At 45.7% G+C, this 21,428-nt stretch overlaps 1 protein-coding gene across 2 annotated transcripts in view; it reads left to right on the top strand.

The window, feature by feature from the left end:
* ARID4A (AT-rich interaction domain 4A) overlaps positions 1-21,428 on the top strand; it is a 97,427-nt gene that overhangs the window by 2,947 nt on the left and 73,052 nt on the right. For both annotated transcript variants that reach the window (XM_066608240.1, XM_066608241.1), the window contains exons 3-8: positions 3,994-4,104; positions 6,617-6,682; positions 17,851-17,941; positions 18,763-18,842; positions 19,465-19,559; positions 19,786-19,915. In XM_066608240.1, coding sequence (XP_066464337.1) covers positions 3,994-4,104; positions 6,617-6,682; positions 17,851-17,941; positions 18,763-18,842; positions 19,465-19,559; positions 19,786-19,915 — 573 coding nt within the window. The remainder of the gene's footprint in view (positions 1-3,993; positions 4,105-6,616; positions 6,683-17,850; positions 17,942-18,762; positions 18,843-19,464; positions 19,560-19,785; positions 19,916-21,428) is intronic.

Below are 21,428 nucleotides of genomic sequence, written 5' to 3'. Positions count from 1 at the left end.
AAGAGAGTGATCCCAAAGAAATGAAATACAAAAGAGCTATCAGCAAAACAAAAATTTCTGCGCTCAATAAATAGTGTGAAACCACAAATAGTGATCCGTCAAAGAAAGTATAGGAGTTACACTTACTGGGGAGGAGGGGGGTATGATGACCATGAGCCCCCTCCTTGAAGTGATGACTCCTGCAGTCTCCAAATAGATGTTTCCCACACGTTTTTTAAAAATGATGCAATAGCAACTTTAATTTCAAAACTTCGCTAAAATAACAGGCAACGCGTTTCAGTGCACACAGGCACCTTTCTCAAGCCATAATGTAACATAAAATACTCACATATATATAGGAGATAGATTACTTACTTACTATTGCATCATACCCCCCTCCTCCCCAGTAAGTGTAACTCCTATACTTTCTTTGACGGATCACTATTTGTGGTTTCACACTATTTATTGAGCGCAGAAATTTTTGTTTTGCTGATAGCTCTTTTGTATTTCTGTTCCTGCAACGGAACAGAACCAGAGTTCTAAAATGTCTCCATTCCGCAGCGACATCTGTTTAGGCTGTGCTCCCACACGGCGTATTCCCGGCGTAAATCTCACGGTTTGGCCGTAGTGAAAAACCGCGAGACTTCCGACCGGAAAAGCGCTACTTCAGAACCTGTGGCACTTAGCCGTAGGTTTTGGAGCAGCTTGGCCGCACGCTTTTTCATTGCGGCCGGAGCTCCCATAGAGGAGAGCATGGCCACAACGAAAAAATAGAATGGACATGCTGCAGCCGGGGAATCCGCGCCGCAACGGCGGCTTCTGCTGGCTTTGCTGTGACAGATTCTGAGAAATCTCATCCACATGGCTGTCTAAACTTGGGATTAGGGGCCGCAGGCGGATTTGCCGTGGCGAAATTCTGAACGGAATTTCTGCTGCAAATCTGCCCTGTGTGAACCCAGCCTGACACGGAATGATTGGTTCAGATTGATATGAGATCGCGAGGATCTGATCTGTGATCTTTCAGTGTAAATTCTGCCGGCGACTGAACGGCAAACGATAATTTGTTTGCTTATTGTTCGTTTTCAGTAGGCCTAAAAATCAAACAATGACCGACCAACCCGCGTGAATCGGCTGCCTGCTGACTGTGAATAGAGCGACAATCATTGGAATGGCCGTTGGGTACTAAAGTGCCCAACAGTTTTTCCATGTAAAAGGCCTCATCCACACAGGTTTTTTTTTCTTTTTTTTACAGTGTTTAACATGCGTTTTCAATGCGCCGTTTAAACGTAGTACTAAGCCGTCATTCCTTTTTAATGGGGCTTCTCAGACGAGCATTTTTAGCGAAACACTTCTAACGCACGCTAAAACGAATGCTGTATGTTCTATTTTTCAGCGTTTCGGCACATTTGTGACACCATGCATCACCCACTGCAGATTACAGCATTTTACAGCGCTTTTAACGCTGCTCACAATGCCATTGGGTGTAAAAGATAAAAATAATAAATAAAACATGGTGATGTTATCGGCTTACTTTGCCTGCGTTGTTACTGCACAAAATATGTAGTGAAAACTCCAGCAAACGCACACTAAAAAATTTGTAAAAAGCGCAGTGTTTTTACAAGCGCCTGTGTGAGCGCGGCCTTAGTGTGTGATCTTATAGACAGCTCTGTCAGGAAGAATGGCGGTTAACTCGCCCAAGAAGCAATCTTATTAGAGCGGTGTACACCGATACACTTCTGATGGCTTTCGGCCGAACGCTCGCTTGACCCACTACTAATCCTGACAGCCCCCATATGGGCCAAGTGTGCAACAGGGAGAGGAGGGGAAGCCGCTGCTGCTGGACTCCTCTGGCCTTGGTAGAATCTTGCACTCCCCGTCCTCTCCCCGACATCGGTCATCCAGGGGTAGCTAGACATCGTTACATGCGGTAGATGCTGCTGAAATATATTCGTATTCTAGTTCTCGGTTTAGTGTCATTATAAAGATTCTCGCAGAGTGCAATATATTATTTTTTTCCCCACGTATGCAAGGCGTTTTTATTTATTTTTTTGTGTGTGTGTGTTTAAAAAGACCTTGCGTCACTTCGAGGAAGTAGTGATCCTCCGGCACAGCTTAACGCCAGAAGATAGGACATGCTGGGGAAAAAAATCACCCATTCAAAAGAAGTATATTCATGCGTCTCCCAGTGCACACATGTGGCGTGATTTTCCCGGCCGTGTAAAAGTGGTGTAGGGCTGCATTCACACAGCTGAGCACAATATTGGGCCAAGAAACTTTTCACTGCGATGCAAAGCCTTTTTGATTAAAAAATCGAATCTGTGAAATTCAGATCCTCACATGTGTACGGTCTCAGCGTATTGTGCGCATGGGTTTTTCACGCATCTACTATTTTATAACTCGCACAAATTGCGCAAACTCTGCGCACAAGAAAAATCACAGCATATTCTATCTTGGCCCGTATTATGTGAACATACAGGCTAAGACATCATTGCATACTACCGCGGGGGGCTTTCACGGACGGCTAAGCTAACATGACTTGGAGTAGAGCAGGTTCGGTGCTGCACCCTGCAGGATCGGCGGAGATAAGGTCAGCCGGCCGTGTACTTTGACATGGGTGGTCCTCAGCCCTCTGCTGCTTGTGTTTGGAGTGCATTATGAAGTACAAGGTGTTGTTGCTTTTCTGCAAGGTTTTGTAGAGCTGTAAGGCTAAAGTCGCACAGGCGAGCGTGATATGGGGCTCAGCTTGCCAACATACGGTTTACATTCACATTGCTTCTGTGAAATTACAATCCGCAGGTGTGTTTCACGCACATCAGTGGATCACAAGTGCTTCCTATTGATTTCAATGGGAAACATCACATGGTGGTTGCGTGCCCACCGGGTGTATGTGATGTTTTTAAAGGTCCCATTGAAAACAATGGCAAAGCGTTCTAAAGATGGAGTTCATATTCGTGCGTCTCACGGCGCACAAAACCTTGAGTGAGATTCTTACTCATGTGAACAAGCCCTAAAGCCTCCCTCACAGATTTTTTATTTTTAAGCGTTTAGCATAGCCCTCAATGCAGTCAGAGGCTCCCATTGTTTTCAATGGAGCCTCTCCGACAGCTGCTTGAGCAGTGTCTGTTATAGCTTTGGGCGTTTAGTGCTCCTCATCAATGATGAGTAGTGCCAGAAGCCGGCGTCGACCGCAACAAAAGTAAAATGTGGCAAAGTGGGGCACTTTAAATCTCTGTGCTTTGCCCCGTTCATGTGTGATGGAGGCCTAAGTCTGCAGTAAATCCATGGCAAAGTCTGCAGATCCTGTAACATAATAGTTGTGCAGACTTGAAGATTCCCAGATCATTTAGTTCTCCCCACATGTGAACTGACCCTGATAGACCAGCATCTGATGTGCTGATGATCCCCCTCCTCTTGAAGTGCATGATAATTGCAGCTGTCACATGGTGGAGCCTAGCTCCCATTAGCATAGACTTTCTTCACACCTATTTTTTGTGGTGTGATTTTATTTTTAACCAAATAATGTAATGTAAAAATAAAAATGTTCTATGTATTTTCTCCGGTCTCCTCATGTCGTGTTCGGGTCTGCGTCCCTGCGTTCCATCACACAGTCAACCACGCTGTTCTTTCCAGCATGAATAGTAGAAGAGAACAGAACTCTGCTGAGACCTCACCGGGCTGCGTTCGAGCGGTGCCAGCCTTTGCTTCCCTCCAGGTTTCTGTCTACATGCCATTTCTGCAATCCAGATGGAATCTGGGGACAGAGGCCTGAATGTAATGGAACAGACTTTTACAAACTTTTTTGGGTGGCGTTATGTTATTACAATATTCTTAATGTGCATTTTATTTTATACTACAAGGACGGTTATACAAAAACGCCTAAAATACATGCCAAACCTACAGCCTGCTGCGATTGGGGGATAAAAATGCACAAGTGGGGAAAAAAGTACATGTAATGTTTCCTTATTGACTTGCAGCTAGCATCTAACAATCTGCATTTCTTTCTGTCTTTTGTAGGCAGCGGATGAGCCTGCCTACCTAACAGTGGGGACCGATGTCAGTGCTAAATACCGGGGTGCCTTCTGCGAGGCAAAGATTAAGACCGTCAAACGTTTAGTCAAAGTTAAGGTAAGTTATCCGATAATAAAATGATACCCATGTCTTATAGCGTTGGGGTTGACAGTGCAGCGATTGCTGTGTTTTATGGACAATCCTGTTCTTGCCCCAATGACTTATAATGGGGCAGCTCTTCCTTGTTGAGCTGTAGCTGCCAGCCACTTTCAGAGCCCCTTCAGTTTTTCTCCGTGGCCTAAGCTTTCAACAGGTATGCTTCTCTGGATTTTGGACAACTTATCCAAGGATGTAATATACAACAGAATGCTGTTTTAGGCTCTTCCTTTGTCATTCCACTGGCAGATGTAAATTAACCTTGAGGGCTGTATGCACAGAGTCCATATAGGTTACTATAACGTTAGTAACATGACGGAATCCTGCAGCCGCAGTCCTGGAAATCTAAGGCTATGTTCACACGGCAGAATCGCTGTCGGATTTTAATTTTTTTTGCATCAGATTCCACCTCTAAAACCGTGGTAGACATCTGCATCTAAGCTGCAGATTCTCACATGGATTTATCCCTTGTGTAGGGACAAAATACGTTTGGTGAATTTCTTGTGTGGATCTATGTTGAGAAGTGACATTTAATGAATTTTTTTTTTTTTTATCCCCCCCCTACGTGAATTTGAAATCTGCAGCAGGAAAATTCCATGTCATGAAGGCTTTTGCACGGTGTCCTATTCAAATAAATGGGATACATGTAGTGGGCATTATGCCGCAAACATGCAACTCCTCTAGTATTCCATGTAACAAATGGTCTTGAAATAGCAGAACCCTTTTTAGAATATTTTACACGTGACTGGTACTGCTCCAGGTTATTGACACCATTATATGTGGCAGTACTGTAACCCATATGTATACTTAACCTGCATCTGCCTGTCTTCTGTTTACCAAGTAAGGGAATGATTTGACATCCACCGAGGCAATGTGTAACAACAACAATCCCTACCTGCTTGGAGTATTGTTTGATCCACATGTAGAGGAACTGCAGTATGGAGTCTGCACCGCAGATCCACAGCAAGCTACAGTATAAGGCCAAATGCACACGGCCGGGTTGGATCCCACAGCGGAATCCGGCTGGTGACCCCTGCGTACCTGTCCGGATTTATTCTTGTCTGTGCTGCGGACGCACAGTACAGATGACGCCACGCTGTCGCTAGACGATGACAAGGATTCCTCGGCCCGTTCGCAGCTGTCACTGCGGATCAGACAGCTTCCTTGCCGAAATAGAATATGCTGCGGTTTTCCTTCCGTGAGTGGAAAATCGCAATTGATTTCTGCTCATGGACAGGAAAAAGCGATTTTTCTATAGCATTCTATGGGCAGCATTTGTTACGGAATCCAGAGGCGATGTTAATACGCCCGCGTGCTTTGGCCTAATGTGTATGAATGAAGTTTTGAAAACTCCATCCACATACAGTGGAGAAAAGCTGCATCCTTAGCTTGTGAATTATGACAAGTACAGGGTTGAATCCATGATGAATCTGCACGGAATACATGCAGATTTAGCAGAGGATTCCTCACAGAATTGCAGCATAGTGCACTGTGGATTTTCTCCACTATGTCTAGATTCAGCCTTAGTCTATCTTCACACGGGCGAGCCCGATACCAGGCCAAGAAGCCCGGCCTGATATCACGCTTGTCAACGTGTATTTAACCTGCGGATGCGCGGCGTTTTTCTTGCAAAAACGCCTCGCATCACTTCTCTGAAATTCTGATTGATTTTTTAAGCTCACAGGAAAAAATCTCTTGTGTATGATTCCATTCCAAAGGATGGAGTTCATGTTTATGTGACTCGGAACAAACTAAATTCTCGTGAGCAAGAAAGTGTGGCTCCCATTGTCACATTATCGCGTTCACTTGTAAGGCTGGGTTCACATGGGGGATGATTTGCAGCAGAATGTCCGCAGTGGGCAAAACATCTGCCTCCAAACCAGTACGATTTGGTGCAGAATTCACTTGTTCAATGAAAGGAGGGAAGTTCTGCGGCGGAAATGGTGATAAAATTGACATGCAGGGGATTGAATCCCGCACCACATGGCAATTTCCGCACTGGTTTTATGTGGATTATTTCTACAGCTTGTGGATGAGATTTTCAAAATCTCATCCACTTTGCTGTTACTGTAAATGCCGTGAATTTCCGTGTGGAGAGTCCGCACGGAAATTCTGGGGCAGATCTGCCCTGTGTGTACCCCAGCTAATGATTTTAATGCTCCTGTGGTGCTGATTGGCCTGAATAAGTGTCTGTAATGTCGGCATTTTTCTATGCAGTGAAATGCAATATGTGGTAGGATTATGTGCAGACAGCATCCTAATGGTTTTCCATATACGACTGTATATCTCAGCACTTCTTGTCACGCACTTGGTTAAGAAATGCCAGCAGTGTATTCCCAGTGACCCACCTCTTTACGCCTGTGCCAGTTACTCAATAATTGGATTTTCAGACCTCTAATTGATTTACTCTTCTGCTTCCCTCCACAACTGTTCTGTGTTTGACATGGTTATCTGATTGTGGCTTCATTTACAGGTCACTCTGAAACAAGACAGCTCAACACAACTGGTGCAGGATGACCAGGTCAAGGGGCCATTACGGGTACGTTTGTATCACGTTCTCTGATAAGAAATAGGCATTTTCTTGTATGACTTCTATTCGTTTGTTTTTGTATTCGTTTGAGGTGCTTTTAGACGTAACGATTATCATTCAAACGAGCAAATAATAATCGTTCAGTCTAGATGTGCGCCAACAACTGAACCACAAATGAGAATCCTTCACTTTCCGTTCGTTATTTGTTTTATGCAGGCATGAGATGCATTGTTGGCTCATTCGCTGCTTGTCGGGTTAAGCAGTAATCGTTCCGTTACCGTATTTGCTTGTACAGGGACTCAACGATTCTGAACAGTTCTCATTTGAACGATGCATTTGCTTGTTTAAACAGGTGGCAAGAGTGCGAAATAATTAGCGGCGATGTCACTCGCTCGTTCAAATGAGAATCTGCTCATCTAAAAGGACCCTTGCTTAGAGAGGCTGTAGTACTCCTAAGACCAATTACCTGTGCTCAGGATAACTCGTCAATAGATGATCTGTGGAGGCCACCGCCCGAGACCCTGCCTGTCTGCTGATTGTACAGAATTAAGGCAGCTCCTTACATTAGAACACCAGCCTCGACTATTTGTTGATTGATGGTGGTCCAACACCTGAGACCCCTGCAATCAGCTATTAATGAGCTATTGAATCATAGAATGGTGGACCTCTGGGGTCATCTGGTCCAATCCCCTGCTCAGTGCAGGATTCCCTAAATCATCCCAGACAGATATTTGTCCAGCCTCTGTTTGAACACCTTCCATCGAAGGAGAACTCACCACCTCCCATGGTAACCTGTTCCACTCATTGATCACCGTCACTGTCTAATATCTAATCTGTGTCTCCTCCCACTCGAACCCTCAATCTTCTGATCCAAAGTCAGGTGCCTTATTCATTAGGCCACACATTGCAAAAAACATTACATGCTTTTAGATGGAAGGTGGGCAAACATCCCAGATGGGACATATGAACCCACAATCCCTGGCTTAGGAGGCCAGTGTCTTATCTATTATTGTGCAGATAGGACATCAGTCCTAGAAATAGGACAATCTGTTTAAGCCCTTCCCGCTAGATGACGTACATTTATGTCATGCAGCGTCGGGGTATGTATGAATAGAGATCGCGGAGCGACCTCTCTTCATACAGCGTGGGCGTCAGCTGTTTATTACAGCTGACACCCACAGGCAATAGCTGCAATCGGCCGTGTGGCTGATCGCGTCTATTAACTCTTTAATTGCCCCGAACACTGTTCGGGGGTCCCGTACGGCCCCCCCCCTGCGATGAGATCGAAGGGAGACGGGCAGGTGTCATGGCAGCTGGGGGCCTTCTGTAAGGCCCCATGGCTACCTTAGCAGAATGCCTATCAAGCCATCCCCATTTAAGAGGAGCTGTGAGTTACAGGAGATCGCAGTATGTAGAAATAGTAATGTAAACATCTGCTTCACCTAGCGATGGCCCCTGAGATCAGTTCCCAAGTAATGCATTTTTATTGCTTTTCTGTTAAAAGTGTATGACCATTAGGAAAAAATGTCATTTTCCTATAATTATGCTTTTCCAAACCTCTCACTCTGATCTTCAAGATTACTCCAGAGCTGCGCCAGTTTTCTGGGACGTGCTACCCCCAATCAACCAAGTTAATTTCTTACTCCCACAATTTTAAAGTGTGCCATAAAAACACATCTTTTTAGGGAGGCCTACTATATTCCCTAATCTTATTCTTCTCTATCCACCCCACTTCTACACTCCCTCTCAGAACCCAACCTGTTTATCCCACTGTATCCCCTACACAGCTCATTCTCTATACACTTAATGTCTGTATATACGCAGATACTGACTGGTGACTGGCCCATACAGCTTTATGTGTATTAACCTATTTGTTTAAAAGATGGCTGGACTAGTGTATATAATAAGAATGGGTATTCTATTTCCTCATAGTCTGTAAGCTCTTGTCAGCAGGGCCCTCACCACTACTGTTCAAATTGTCTATTGGCATTAGCCTTTTATGACCAAGGGTCATTGATGCGCCTGCTTCCAGATCACATTCTGCAGTCCTGATATTCCCTTTTTTTCTTTTTAACCTTTCGTGTGACCTCTATTTGAGGGCTTGTTTTTTGCTGGACGAGTTATATTTTTCAATGGTGCCATTTAATATACCATATAATGTATTGGAAGATTTAGAAAAATTTCTAAATGAGGCGAAATGGAATTTCTCCATGGTGCAGTAAAAATGATGGCTTTATTCTATGGGTGAGCGTGATTACAGCAACACTAAATTTATCTAATTTTATGTGGTAATGCTTTATAAGAAAAAAAAAGCCTTCTGTCACCATCTTTTGACCCCCATAACGTTTTTAATCGGGTTGTCCCGCGAAACAAAGTGGGGGTATACACTTCTGTATGGCCATATTAATGCACTTTGTAATATACATCGTGCATTAATTATGAGCCATACAGAAGTTATTCACTTACCTGCTCCGTTGCTGGCGTCCTCGTCTCCATGGTGCCGTCTAATTTTCAGCGTCTAATTGCCCGATTAGACGCGCTTGCGCAGTCCGGTCTTCTCCTTTGCTGAATGGGGCCGCTCGTGCCGGAGAGCTGCTCCTCGTAGCTCCGCCCCGTCACGTGTGCCGATTCCAGCCAATCAGGAGGCTGGAATCGGCAATGGACCGCACAGAAGACCTGCGGTCCACTGAGGATGAAGATCCCGGCGGCCATCTTCGCAAGGTAAGTAAGAAGTCATCGGAGCGCGGGGATTCGGGTAAGTACTACCCGGTTTTTTTTTTCAACACATGCATCGGGTTTGTCTCGCGCCGAACGGGGGGCTATTGAAAAAAAAAACCCGTTTCGGCGCGGGACAACCCCTTTAATTTTTCCATCAATGGGGCTGTTTTAGGGTTGTTTTCTTTTCTTTTTTTTTTTTTTGTAGGGAGACCTGTAGTTTGTATTCATTATATTTTGGAGAGCATATAACTATTTGATCATTGCAGATTTGTTTTCTGACTGAGTTAATCATGCAGGAGTAATAATTTGAATAAATTGGACCTTTTTATAATGTATTTGAAGCGATACCAATTTTTATATTTATTTTTTTCAAATTCTTTTCTACCTGGAAAAGCGGTAAAAAGTGTGTGTGTGTGTTGTTTAAACGGTTAGTGGCTGCAATCTGAGTTCTCTCCAATTTGCAGTCGTTGCCATTGGGTGTCTGCTCTCAAAGACTGCTGATACCCGCTGTGTATGATACGGGTTAGGACCCCGAGCTCGATATGCAGTGGACAGATATAGACCTCCTAATAGACCGTGGTATGTGCAGTTAGAACATATAGAGCCTCGTGTGGCGCACTATACAAATAACAAGATTTATAGAGGTTAATAAGGTATGTTCTAGTTTGCTGCAGAATATGTTGGCGCTATATAAGTAAAGATGATTCTCAATAATAGTAATATTTAGAGAGCACTAACTTGGTTAGTACTCTCTCTCACAAGACTCTTGGCCGAAGTGTGGGAGAGCAGGGCATTGTACCCACTTACTGCACAGGATTAACTTGCTGTGCTTATGTTTTTGTTGGCAAGTATCCTGCGGTGTATAAAATATTCTAGCGCTGTAAACGGTGATCTGGAAGTCATGTGATCTAGTTATCCACACCTCTTCAGTACTGTTGTATGAAGTACTTGGGCTGCTGTTTAATCAGTGTAATTCTGTGGTATGACCCGGTTTCTCCTTAAGGCCTCTTTCACACGGGCGACACGGCATCGGCACGTGAAAATCACAGCAATATCGCATTGCTGGTCCGTGCGATATCGCTGCATTTTCTCGCGGCAATACGTGCAAGGATTTTCGGGGTGGGTTCTGCGGGTGGGGGTGTGGAATGGTTTAATCACAGCCATTCATCGAGCACTGGCTGTGATTGGCTAAGCATCAGCCAATCACAACTAGCGCTTCCAGGAGGTGGGGATTTTTTAATCCCCAGCCAGAAGATGAAGAAGAGAAACAGTGCTGGGACCCAGGGGGAAGCTGCAGCAGAGAGCGCTTGTAAGGGGATGTATGTTGTGGTTTTTGTTTGTTTTCCTGCAGCTAGGGCTTAGGTTTGGCTTTGACAGTAGGGTTCCCACTGTCAAAGTTGGATGGCACGAAAATTGCGTTTTCATGCAATGCAACAGAGAGGGAGGCTCCATAGAAAAACATGGGCTACAAAACCTCACAAGTCTCGTGCATATCGCCGGATCTGTGAGGTTTTTGTGTTGGGTTGTCACATGCTACAAAACATCGCAGGTGTGAAGTAACCTATAGGAAAGCATAGGCTTCACATACATGTGATTTGTCGCCCGTGTGAACGAGGCCTAATGGAGATGTTTTCCATCTAAATTATCTTGATGAAGATCTGCTGTATCGGGCTTTCTTCAGTGTGTCTGAACAACGTCCTACTGAGGCTTCTGGCCACTTACCGTATTTTTCGTTCTATTAGACGCACCAGTCTATAGGACGCACCCCCACTTTAGAGCGGGAAAATGGGGTGAAAAAATTTAAACTCACCCAGGGACAACGCAGGGTTAGTGCCGGGTGACAGAGCAGAGGGAGCAGCAGAGGTCTGAAAAACCATCACTCCATGTTACAGCGGCGTGTGTGTGCAGCAGGAGGAAGGAAGGAAGCCGTTTGGTGGAGGCGGGGAGCAGCAGTAGTACCCGCCGGCGCTTGCCACCAATCAGAGGTATGTATGGGCGGCAGTGGGGAGGAGAGAAATCTTCTAACTGATCGCACTCGCGCTAACTAAATCGCGTTTGTGCGTTAAATTCGCGATCGCGTTAAGATGTCGATCAGAACAAATTTTTGGCACATTCACTCTATAAGACGCAGCAACTCCCCCCCCCCCCCCTCCCACACACACACACTTTGGAGGGGGGAAAAGTGTGACTTATAAAGCGAAAAATACGGTATAAGCCCCCATTTTTTGTTTTGGTAAGGGCATTGAACATGCCGGGAGAGCACGGCCGCAGTCATGGTCAGATTTTTCTACTTTCGGGTGGAGAACCCTTTTTAAAACTTTATTAAAGGGGTTGTCCCGCGCCGAAACGGGTTTTTTTTTTTTCAATAGGCCCCCCGTTCGGCGCGAGACAAACCCAAGGGATGGGTTAAAAAAAACAAAACAGTTTAGTACTTACCCGAATCCCTGCTCTGCGGCGACTTCTTTCTTACCTTAGCAAGATGGCCGCCGGGATCTTCACCCACGATGCACCGCGGGTTTTCTCCCATGGTGCACCGTGGGCTCTGTGCGGTCCATTGCCGATTCCAGCCTCCTGATTGGCTGGAATCGGCACACGTGACGGGACGGAGCTACGAGGACCAGCTCTCCGGCACGAGTAACCCCATTCACCAGGGAGAAGACCGGACTGCGCAAGCGCGTCTAATCGGGCGATTAGACGCTGAAATTAGACGGCACCATGGAGACGGGGACGCTAGCAACGGAGCAGGTAAGTGAATAACTTCTGTATGGCTCATAATTAATGCACGATGTACATTACAAAGTGCATTAATATGGCCATACAGAAGTGCTGAACCCCACTTGCTGCCGCGAGACAACCCTTTTAACATAGTGCTGTTCTTGGATTTCACAGGTATTTTATGCAAAAACTATTTTTGCATATTAGTGAACAGGATTTCACTTTGCAACATTTTTTTGTGTTGTAAAGTCAAGTATGATTTGATTTTGCCTATCAAGCAGGTCTAGATACTCATTTTAATCTAAGTGTGTTAAAGGGGTTGTCTCATAAAGGCGATCCCTGTCCATATGCCCCATTATTACATATGGAGGTCATAGAGGAGAGTCTCCTGCTTGGGACCCCACTTTCCTGACTAACCCCTAAAGGACCAGGCACTTTTTAGGGATTTTACCCATGTGGTGGTTTTACTGCTCTGATATTTATTTTCAGCCACCAAAATTATTTTTGCTGTTATATTTTTACGGTGACACATAGGGCTATCTTTTTTTTCTTTTTTTTTTTATATCTATCTACTTTTTTAAAATTTTTATTATCGGGGATAAAAGATTTAAAAAAAAAAAAAGATTCTTTTTTTTAAAAATTATAGTTGTTTAAAATTAGGATATTTTCGCTAAAATTAAGTACGAGAATAGGTTCCTCATCTTGTTTCAGACGTTTTGATATATAGTTCGCATATTTTTGGATTACAGGGCATGTATGGGAACAGTTTTGTTTGGCGTTTTGTTTTTTTATTAAAATATTTTTTATTTCATTCTGTTTTGTTTTTTTTCTTTCTTTTTTTAACAGCCATGACCCCCATGACATCATATAAGAGCTCTGAGGGTCATTCAATGGTTGGAGACAAACTGCACACCCACAAACAATGCCCACAATTTGATTGGCTGGGCAGGAGAATTGGGGCCCATCATCTCCCCTCCCGCCTCATGTCACCCCTCTGCCGCTCTCCCTTGTCCCCTTCCCGCCTCCTGCGCTGTCAGTCTCCTCGCTGCCGTCCCATCTGCGCTGCAAATAGTGCTCCGGTCCTCCTCCTGCGCCACTCTACCTTGTGAGTGACAGTGGGGTTGGCAGCTACGGCGGCCGGGGGGGGGGGGGGGGGGGGGGGAGAGAGACGGCAGCTAGTAGCTCACATGGAGCAAAGGGCAGCAGGAAGAGAGTGACAGCTGGGCCGGCAGCTGCTGATGCGGCGGTGACAGGGAGACTGGAGCTGGGAGCTGACATGGATGGGAGCGAAGGGCAGCTGCTGCGGCGGCCGGTGATAGCAGCAGGGAGACTGGAGCTGGAAGCTGACATGTCAGTCAGCGCAGCGATGGGGGCTATTGGCCAGGCAATTAAAAGTTGTGGGGCGTGCACTTTGCCTTCACCCATTCTACTGGCCAGCCAATCAAGTTGTGGTTGTTGTTTGTGGGCGTGCACTTTGCCTGCACCCATTCTTCTGGTGGAGACAAGATACACCAGTACAGCTAGGGCATCCATAGGAGCCTCCGTAACGGGAAAACATCCGCCTGTAGTGATAATAGTGTCTGCTAGGAGGGCACCCACTTCTCCCCTCTCCTCCGGGTGTGTCTGACAACAGAGGACCCCACCTGCTCCTGCTTGATTGCAGAAGCAGAGGCTTTAATCTCATGCCATATTTCTACCATTGGTCGAGATTAAAGCCCAGGACCAAGCGCAATAAATTTACCGCACTTGGTCCTTAAAGGGTTAATGAGGCAGAATGGAATGCCGCTCTGTGCGAACTTTTCCCATTCTCAAGCCATGTTTCATTCATGTGACTGGCTGTTCATGTAATGCTACGTTGCTTGTTCTGCTGAAGTAAGATCACTGGTGTGCCAGAAGTGAGACGCAGCGCGATAAGCTGATGTCCACGGTGGCCACATTTTGAGAGGTATTACCAATGTGTTTTTGCAGTTTGTTTGTATGTAGTAGTGCAGCAGCTGCAGCAGGTTGAAGCTCCAGATCTAGTGGCTTACAGTAGGCTGCTTGCGGCAGGTAAAAGCTCCGGGTCTAGTGGCTTACAGTAGGCTACTTGCAGCAGGTAGAAGCTCCGGGTCTAGTGGCTTACAGTAGGCTGCTTGCGGCAGGTAGAAGCTCCGGGTCTAGTGGCTTACAGTAGGCTGCTTGCGGCAGGTAGAAGCTCCGGGTCTAGTGGCTTACAGTAGGCTGCTTGCGGCAGGTAGAAGCTCCGGGTCTAGTCCCTTACAGTAGGCTGCTTGCGGCAGGTAGACGCTCAGGGTCTAGTGGCTTACAGTAGGCTGCTTGCGGCAGGTAGAAGCTCCGGGTCTAGTGGCTTACAGTAGGCTGCTTGCGGCAGGTAGAAGCTCCGGGTCTAGTGGCTTACAGTAGGCTACTTGCAGCAGGTAGAAGCTCCGGGTCTAGTGGCTTACAGTAGGCTGCTTGCGGCAGGTAAAAGCTCCGGGTCTAGTGGCTTACAGTAGACTGCTTGCGGCAGGTAGAAGCTCCGGGTCTAGTGGCTTACAGTAGGCTGCTTGCGGCAGGTAGAAGCTCCGGGTCTAGTGGCTTACAGTAGGCTGCTTGCGGCAGGTAGAAGCTCCGGGTCTAGTGGCTTACAGTAGGCTGCTTGCGGCAGGTAGAAGCTCCGGGTCTAGTGGCTTACAGTAGGCTGCTTGCGGCAGGTAGAAGCTCCGGGTCTAGTCCCTTACAGTAGGCTGCTTGCGGCAGGTAGACGCTCAGGGTCTAGTGGCTTACAGTAGGCTGCTTGCGGCAGGTAGACGCTCAGGGTCTAGTGGCTTACAGTAGGCTACTTGTAGCAGGTAGACGCTCCGGGTCTAGTGGCTTACAGTAGGCTGCTTGCAGCAGGTAAAAGCTCCGGGTCTAGTGGCTTACAGTAGGCTGCTTGCGGCAGGTAGAAGCTCCGGGTCTAGTGGCTTACAGTAGGCTGCTTGCGGCAGGTAGAAGCTCCGGGTCTAGTGGCTTACAGTAGGCTGCTTGCGGCAGGTAGAAGCTCCGGGTCTAGTGGCTTACAGTAGGCTGCTTGCGGCAGGTAGAAGCTCCGGGTCTAGTGGCTTACAGTAGGCTGCTTGCGGCAGGTAGAAGCTCCGGGTCTAGTGGCTTACAGTAGGCTGCTTGCGGCAGGTAGAAGCTCCGGGTCTAGTGGCTTACAGTAGGCTGCTTGCGGCAGGTAGAAGCTCCGGGTCTAGTCCCTTACAGTAGGCTGCTTGCGGCAGGTAGACGCTCAGGGTCTAGTGGCTTACAGTAGGCTACTTGCAGCAGGTAGAAGCTCCGGGTCTAGTGGCTTACAGTAGGCTGCTTGCGGCAGGTAGACGCTCAGGGTCTAGTGGCTTACAGTAGGCTGCTTGCAGCAGGTAGAAGCTCCGGGTCTAGTGGCTTACAGTAGGCTGCTTGCGGCAGGTAGATGCTCAGGGTCTAGTGGCTTACAGTAGGCTACTTGTAGCAGGTAAAAGCTCCGGGTCTAGTGGCTTACAGTAGGCTGCTTGCAGCAGGTAAAAGCTCCGGGTCTAGTGGCTGACAGTAGGTTGCTTGCGGCAGGTAGAAGCTCCGGGTCTAGTCCCTTACAGTAGGCTGCTTGCGGCAGGTAGACGCTCAGGGTCTAGTGGCTTACAGTAGGCTACTTGCAGCAGGTAGAAGCTCCGGGTCTAGTGGCTTACAGTAGGCTGCTTGCGGCAGGTAGAAGCTCCGGGTCTAGTGGCTTACAGTAGGCTGCTTGCAGCAGGTAGAAGCTCAGGGTCTAGTGGCTTACAGTAGGCTACTTGTAGCAGGTAAAAGCTCCGGGTCTAGTGGCTGACAGTAGGCTGCTTGCGGCAGGTAGAAGCTCCGGGTCTAGTGGCTTACAGTAGGCTGCTTGCGGCAGGTAGAAGCTCCGGGTCTAGTGGCTTACAGTAGGCTGCTTGCGGCAGGTAGAAGCTCCGGGTCTAGTGGCTTACAGTAGGCTGCTTGCGGCAGGTAGAAGCTCCGGGTCTAGTGGCTTACAGTAGGCTGCTTGCGGCAGGTAGAAGCTCCGGGTCTAGTCCCTTACAGTAGGCTGCTTGCGGCAGGTAGACGCTCCGGGTCTAGTGGCTTACAGTAGGCTGCTTGCGGCAGGTAGAAGCTCCGGGTCTAGTGGCTTACAGTAGGCTTCTTTGCTGTTCCTCTTGCTCCAGCTTAGCTTTGCATTTAGGGCATGACATGGCTTATTATACTTATACCCTGGATGCTGGGGAAGAGCTGGAGGTGGATGGCAAGGACTGCAAGGTCAGCTAGAAGCACCTTCATTTGCAGTCTTTATGAATATTCATTAAAATTTTAGCTTGTAAGGTCCCCGGAGACCCCAGGGGGGGTTGTGATGAGCCGCTAGCTGCCACAAGCCTCTTACCTTGGTAATACTGAAAACTCATCCAGCTCTTGTAAATCTCTAGGAAGCTGAAGGGTCATTTCAACCAGCCCACTGTATTTGGATGTAAAGTTCATTACGTGGATTTCAGGTTTGGATAAGCTGATAGTGGGGTTGGGGTTTCTACCTGCTACCCCTACAATCTATGGTTATCGATATGAAATGTGTGCGAGCCCTATCTTGTATTCATGCATTGTATACTACATGCTTGATAATGGATGTGTTGGTTTTCTTTTGTTTTTATAAATATAGCTTTTTATTTATATAATGGGGAAAAAAGTAAGTAATTTTTGTAGCATAAGTAGAATTTTACTTTGCACAGCTTCCCAGTTCTCTGCAGCTGGGTGCAAACAATCGGTATAGCCATGGTATCGGGGATTAAAATACGGGGGTGTGGATTGTATTGAAGAACTGAAAAGGATACATAACAGAAATAAGGTGTATCAACAAGATAGACTTTTCATAGACTTAGGCCGCCTGCAGACGGGCGGGTCGGATCCGGCGGCGGCGAGAATTCTCGCCGCGGGACCCGACCCGAGCGCCTGCAGGGAGGAGCGCGTACTCACCCGTGCCCGGCGGCCCCGGCTCTTTCATGTGCCGGCTGACGGGCAGCCAGCGCATGCGCACACCGTAGCCGGCGGCTGGGTGAGTGACATTTCTGTGCAAGGCTCTGCGAGCCCCGCACAGAAATAGGACATGCCGCGTTTTGTTTGCCGCGCGACATTTCATGCGGCCAAACCGTGGCCGTCTGCATAGGAGTGCGTATTGTAATGCACTCCTATGCAGGCTTTCAGTGGCGGAAATCCCTGCATCGGCGTATTTGCACTGTAGGATCTGGAGCGGGTGTCCGCCTCTAGATCCCGCAGCAAATACTGCCCATAACATGCTATGCAAAACTGCTTTTCCCTGTCCATGAATGAAAGTCAACTGCAATTTTTTATTTATTTTCCCCACTCACAGGGGGAATCACACCATGTTCTATTTTGGTGCGGGCCTCACATGGACGGCTTCCATTGATTTCAATGTAAGCCTACCATCCTGCAGCCCTTCTGTAGTGAGCAGTGCAGACGGGCCACAGGATCCGTGTCCTCGCTTTATGACAGCGCGTCACACTGTACTGTGATGGCCGGCACATCCGCGGTACAGAAGCCGCCTGCACACAAAGCCATCAGACAGGTACGCGGGGGTCCCTGCCGGGGCACAGGGTTGGATTTCGCTGCAAGATCTCACAGCTGGAATCCCACCTGTTCGTGTGCAGGCGGCCCTATAACGAATTCTGATGTCGTAGGGTTGAGCTTTGTTGTATGTAACCTTTAATATTATTGCCTTGCTGTAGGTCGGAGCTACAGTTGAAATGAAAGCACCCGATGGATCCACCCAAGAAGCAGTTATAAGTAAATTGACAGATGCTAGCTGGTATACAGTGGGTGAGTATGCACTATATGTCTCATTCCCATATATCTACACTAAGGGCTCCCACACACTTGGGTTTTTTTTGTTGTTTTTTTTTTTACTGCAAATGACAATAGGACTTTCTAATATTAAAAATGCATTGTGCTTCGCAATTTTTGAGCAATGCGTTTTTAACACTAGAAAGTCCCATTGAAATTTGCGTTAAAAAACGCAGCTTTAAAAAAAATGCAAGTGTGTGGGAGCCCTAAGACTGGCTGTACAAATCAACATCAATATATCACAACTTCCTTATGCACATGTGTGCTTGACTCGGCCAAATGCATATGTTCTGCATATAGAGGGGGAAGAAAGCCACTGCCACACTCCCGACAGCAGCTTAATCTCCCCAAAAACTAAGGATCCGTCAAGTTGAAATTCAGCTGCTTGATCCTTATCTACACGACATCTGATAGGTGGAGTCGGGAGGCCCAAACATACACATTGGATTGTCAGTTGGCCCGTCTAACATCCGTGAGTTTAGCTGATATACATCTAATATGGATTTGTGTTCCGCGAATTCCAGCACATGAGGGAACAGGTGATGATGAACTGACGCATTGTCTGGATTGCTGTATTGGCTTTCCTCACTGTAAGGGTAAATTCACAGGGGGGGTGGTTTGGACCCAATTAAAAACTGTGCCAAAAACTGCATCAGAGAAATCTTTCCTAACCGAAAACCCACAAATGCACCAAAATTGCGTGTTTTTCTTTTTTTCTAGAGTAATGCTGAATGTGTCTGAAAACTTTTACCATTGATTTTCTCTTTTATTCGTTTTTTTTTTTCTTTTCTTTTTAGTTTTCGATGATGGTGATGAAAGGACTCTAAGACGGACATCATTATGCTTGAAGGGGGAAAGGCACTTTGCTGAGAGTGAGGTAATCCTACTGAAGTTTTCTGAATGTGCTTCAAATACATTAATTATTGGGTTAAAGAGGTTTTTCCACCCCAGCCCATTCAACGAGGTCAGAATTATGGAAAGAGACAAACTGGCTGTTCTACACTGTTTCTGTGACTCTTGTAGAATTGAATGGGAGTTATGGAAATAGTGTACCATGGCGAGCTATTCTGCTTTTGTTAATCCCTAGTTGCAAAACAGCGTAGCTCACTGGGCTATATGGTTTCCTTAACGCCCATTCACTTCCATAGCAGTTGTGGAAGCAGTGTAGAGAAGACCTTCCCCCCCCCCCCTTTTTGATATGGTTTTAACTACACCTCCACTGCCCTGTCTGAACAATACCTTAGGCCAATTTCACACAAGTCTATTACTCCAATAATAAGGACCAGTGTCCTGGCTTTGGTCTGCTGACCTAAACCCTGACCATCATGGGTATCATGCTCTGAGTTTGGGTTAGTAGACCTATAGTTAGGCCGTGTCTCTTGCCTGTACTATGAGCACATAAATGCACCCATAATAAGCTTGTGTGAAACTGACCTTTGAAAAAAAAAAACTAACCAAAACTCTAATCTTTTAATAACATTTCTACTTATGTTTCGTAGACTTTGGATCAACTTCCACTAACCAATCCTGAGCATTTTGGCACTCCTGTCATTGGGAAAAAATCCAACAGGGGAAGGAGATCGTCTCTTCCAATGTGAGTATTGAAGGGCTCTCCGTGGTGTACAAACACTGTATGTACACTCTGGTTTTTATACTTTCAATCTGTCCTACCAATTTCCTTGATCTGCTGTATTCTGAAGAAGGGACCTTGTTATTTGTGTAGCGCCAACTTATTCCGCAGCGCTTTCAGGTAATTTATTTATTACCCCCAGCAAGCTGTGTTTTCTCACTTTTGCTTTCCTCCCATGTTTCTGTTATAGGACAGAAGATGAGAAAGAAGAAAGCAGCAGTGAAGAAGAGGATAATGATTTGAAACGCATTGGGGATGAATTATTGGGAAAGGTTGTGAGTGTGAACTGCAGCTCAACAAATGAATGCTATACTGCTGTGGTGAGTAACACGTTTCAGTATCTCTGGGATGAATCTGATGGCCATGGTATACGTGGCTCATTCCATTTAAAGAGGGAATTTTTGAAAAAAAATATCACAATATATTAATGTTAATATTTTTTGATGATTTATGTTTTTATGACTCTTAGAGTATATTTTACTATTCTCAAACATTTCTTCTAACACAATCATATCTAATACTGCACTCAAACTAGACCATGCAAGTTTCCACAAGTTTTGACAGATTGAAGAGAGAGATTTATTCAGGCTGCATTTCAGTATAGAAGTGCATAGATGTTTTTAACTAACACATGTGACCAAAAATAAGCCAGTGAGGTAATGTAACTTATTATATTTGTTATATTATGTAATTTATAGTAGAATCAATAGCCCAACAACTAGATGTCCAGTCTGTTACCAAGAAAGTGTAATTAATCGTTCTGTTAGTTAATGGTCATTATAATTTACAGCAAAAGTTCTTAATTCAAGTCTTATAAAGTTCATATATATTGCAGTTACCTGTTACTGAATAAGACCTCTAAAAAAATGATTATTCTTATTTTTAGTAAGTTTACATTCAAACACGTCCTGTCTGTTACCCGTACATCCTGTCTGTGACCATATGAAAAAATAAATTAGGGGTGTTTATAACTAACAGATCAGAACAAGCACAAAACAGACAATCTTTTAAGAGTATACTGAAAATAATGCGAAAGAGTCTTGATTATATATTAACTAGGAGAACAGAAATTTTGGAAAAAACAAGCATTCTGCAATTGCATGTCCTGTGTGTTACTAAAAGTCACATGTCATTTACTAAGAGTTGATAGAAAGTTAGGAGGTAGGTATGACATAGATACATTTGTCACAGTGCATAGTTTACCTATAGCTATTTTTAAAGTTTCAGACAAATATATATTTTAAAAAATGTGAAAAAATTTGCGTGTTGCGTGGCCTGTCCGTTACCATGGAATGCACCACATGTTGTACATCGTGATGTATTTAGAAGTATGCTTTGGGTTCAGTCATTAATTACCCTTTTAGACAAGGTAATTTATTGTTTGAATGAATGAATGACGTCCTCGTTCGTTCGGGCAGCCTGTTTATATAGCGGACACATCATTGGCTCGTTCAAACAAAAAATTGTTCAGTTTTTCACATTCGCTGTACAAGTGAATGAGGAGGACTAACCGAGCGCAATTATAAGTCAATGGGCCAACAATTATTTTTATGCCTACATAAAATGCATGATTGGCAAAAAGCGAACAATTATCTTTCGCCGCTCGGTTGTTGGTTTGCATTTAGACTGAACGATTATTGTTCACTGATGCTCGTTTGAACGATAACGCCCTCTAACTCAGCCCAACAGGTTTATAAACTCCGTGTAGCAGATAAGGTAAACCTTTTTTTGTTCTTTGTTTTTTTTTTCATTGGACACATTGGAATTCCCATCGCATATCGGGCTTTGGGCAAATGTCTTGTCAGCTGTGTAGCCCTTGGGATCTGTTCACAC

The sequence above is a fragment of the Eleutherodactylus coqui genome, chromosome 6, assembly GCF_035609145.1.
Source record: "Eleutherodactylus coqui strain aEleCoq1 chromosome 6, aEleCoq1.hap1, whole genome shotgun sequence".
Lineage (NCBI taxonomy): Eukaryota > Metazoa > Chordata > Amphibia > Anura > Eleutherodactylidae > Eleutherodactylus > Eleutherodactylus coqui.
Note: the sequence above shows the minus strand (reverse complement) of the source record. Positions and strands in the feature narration are given on the sequence as shown.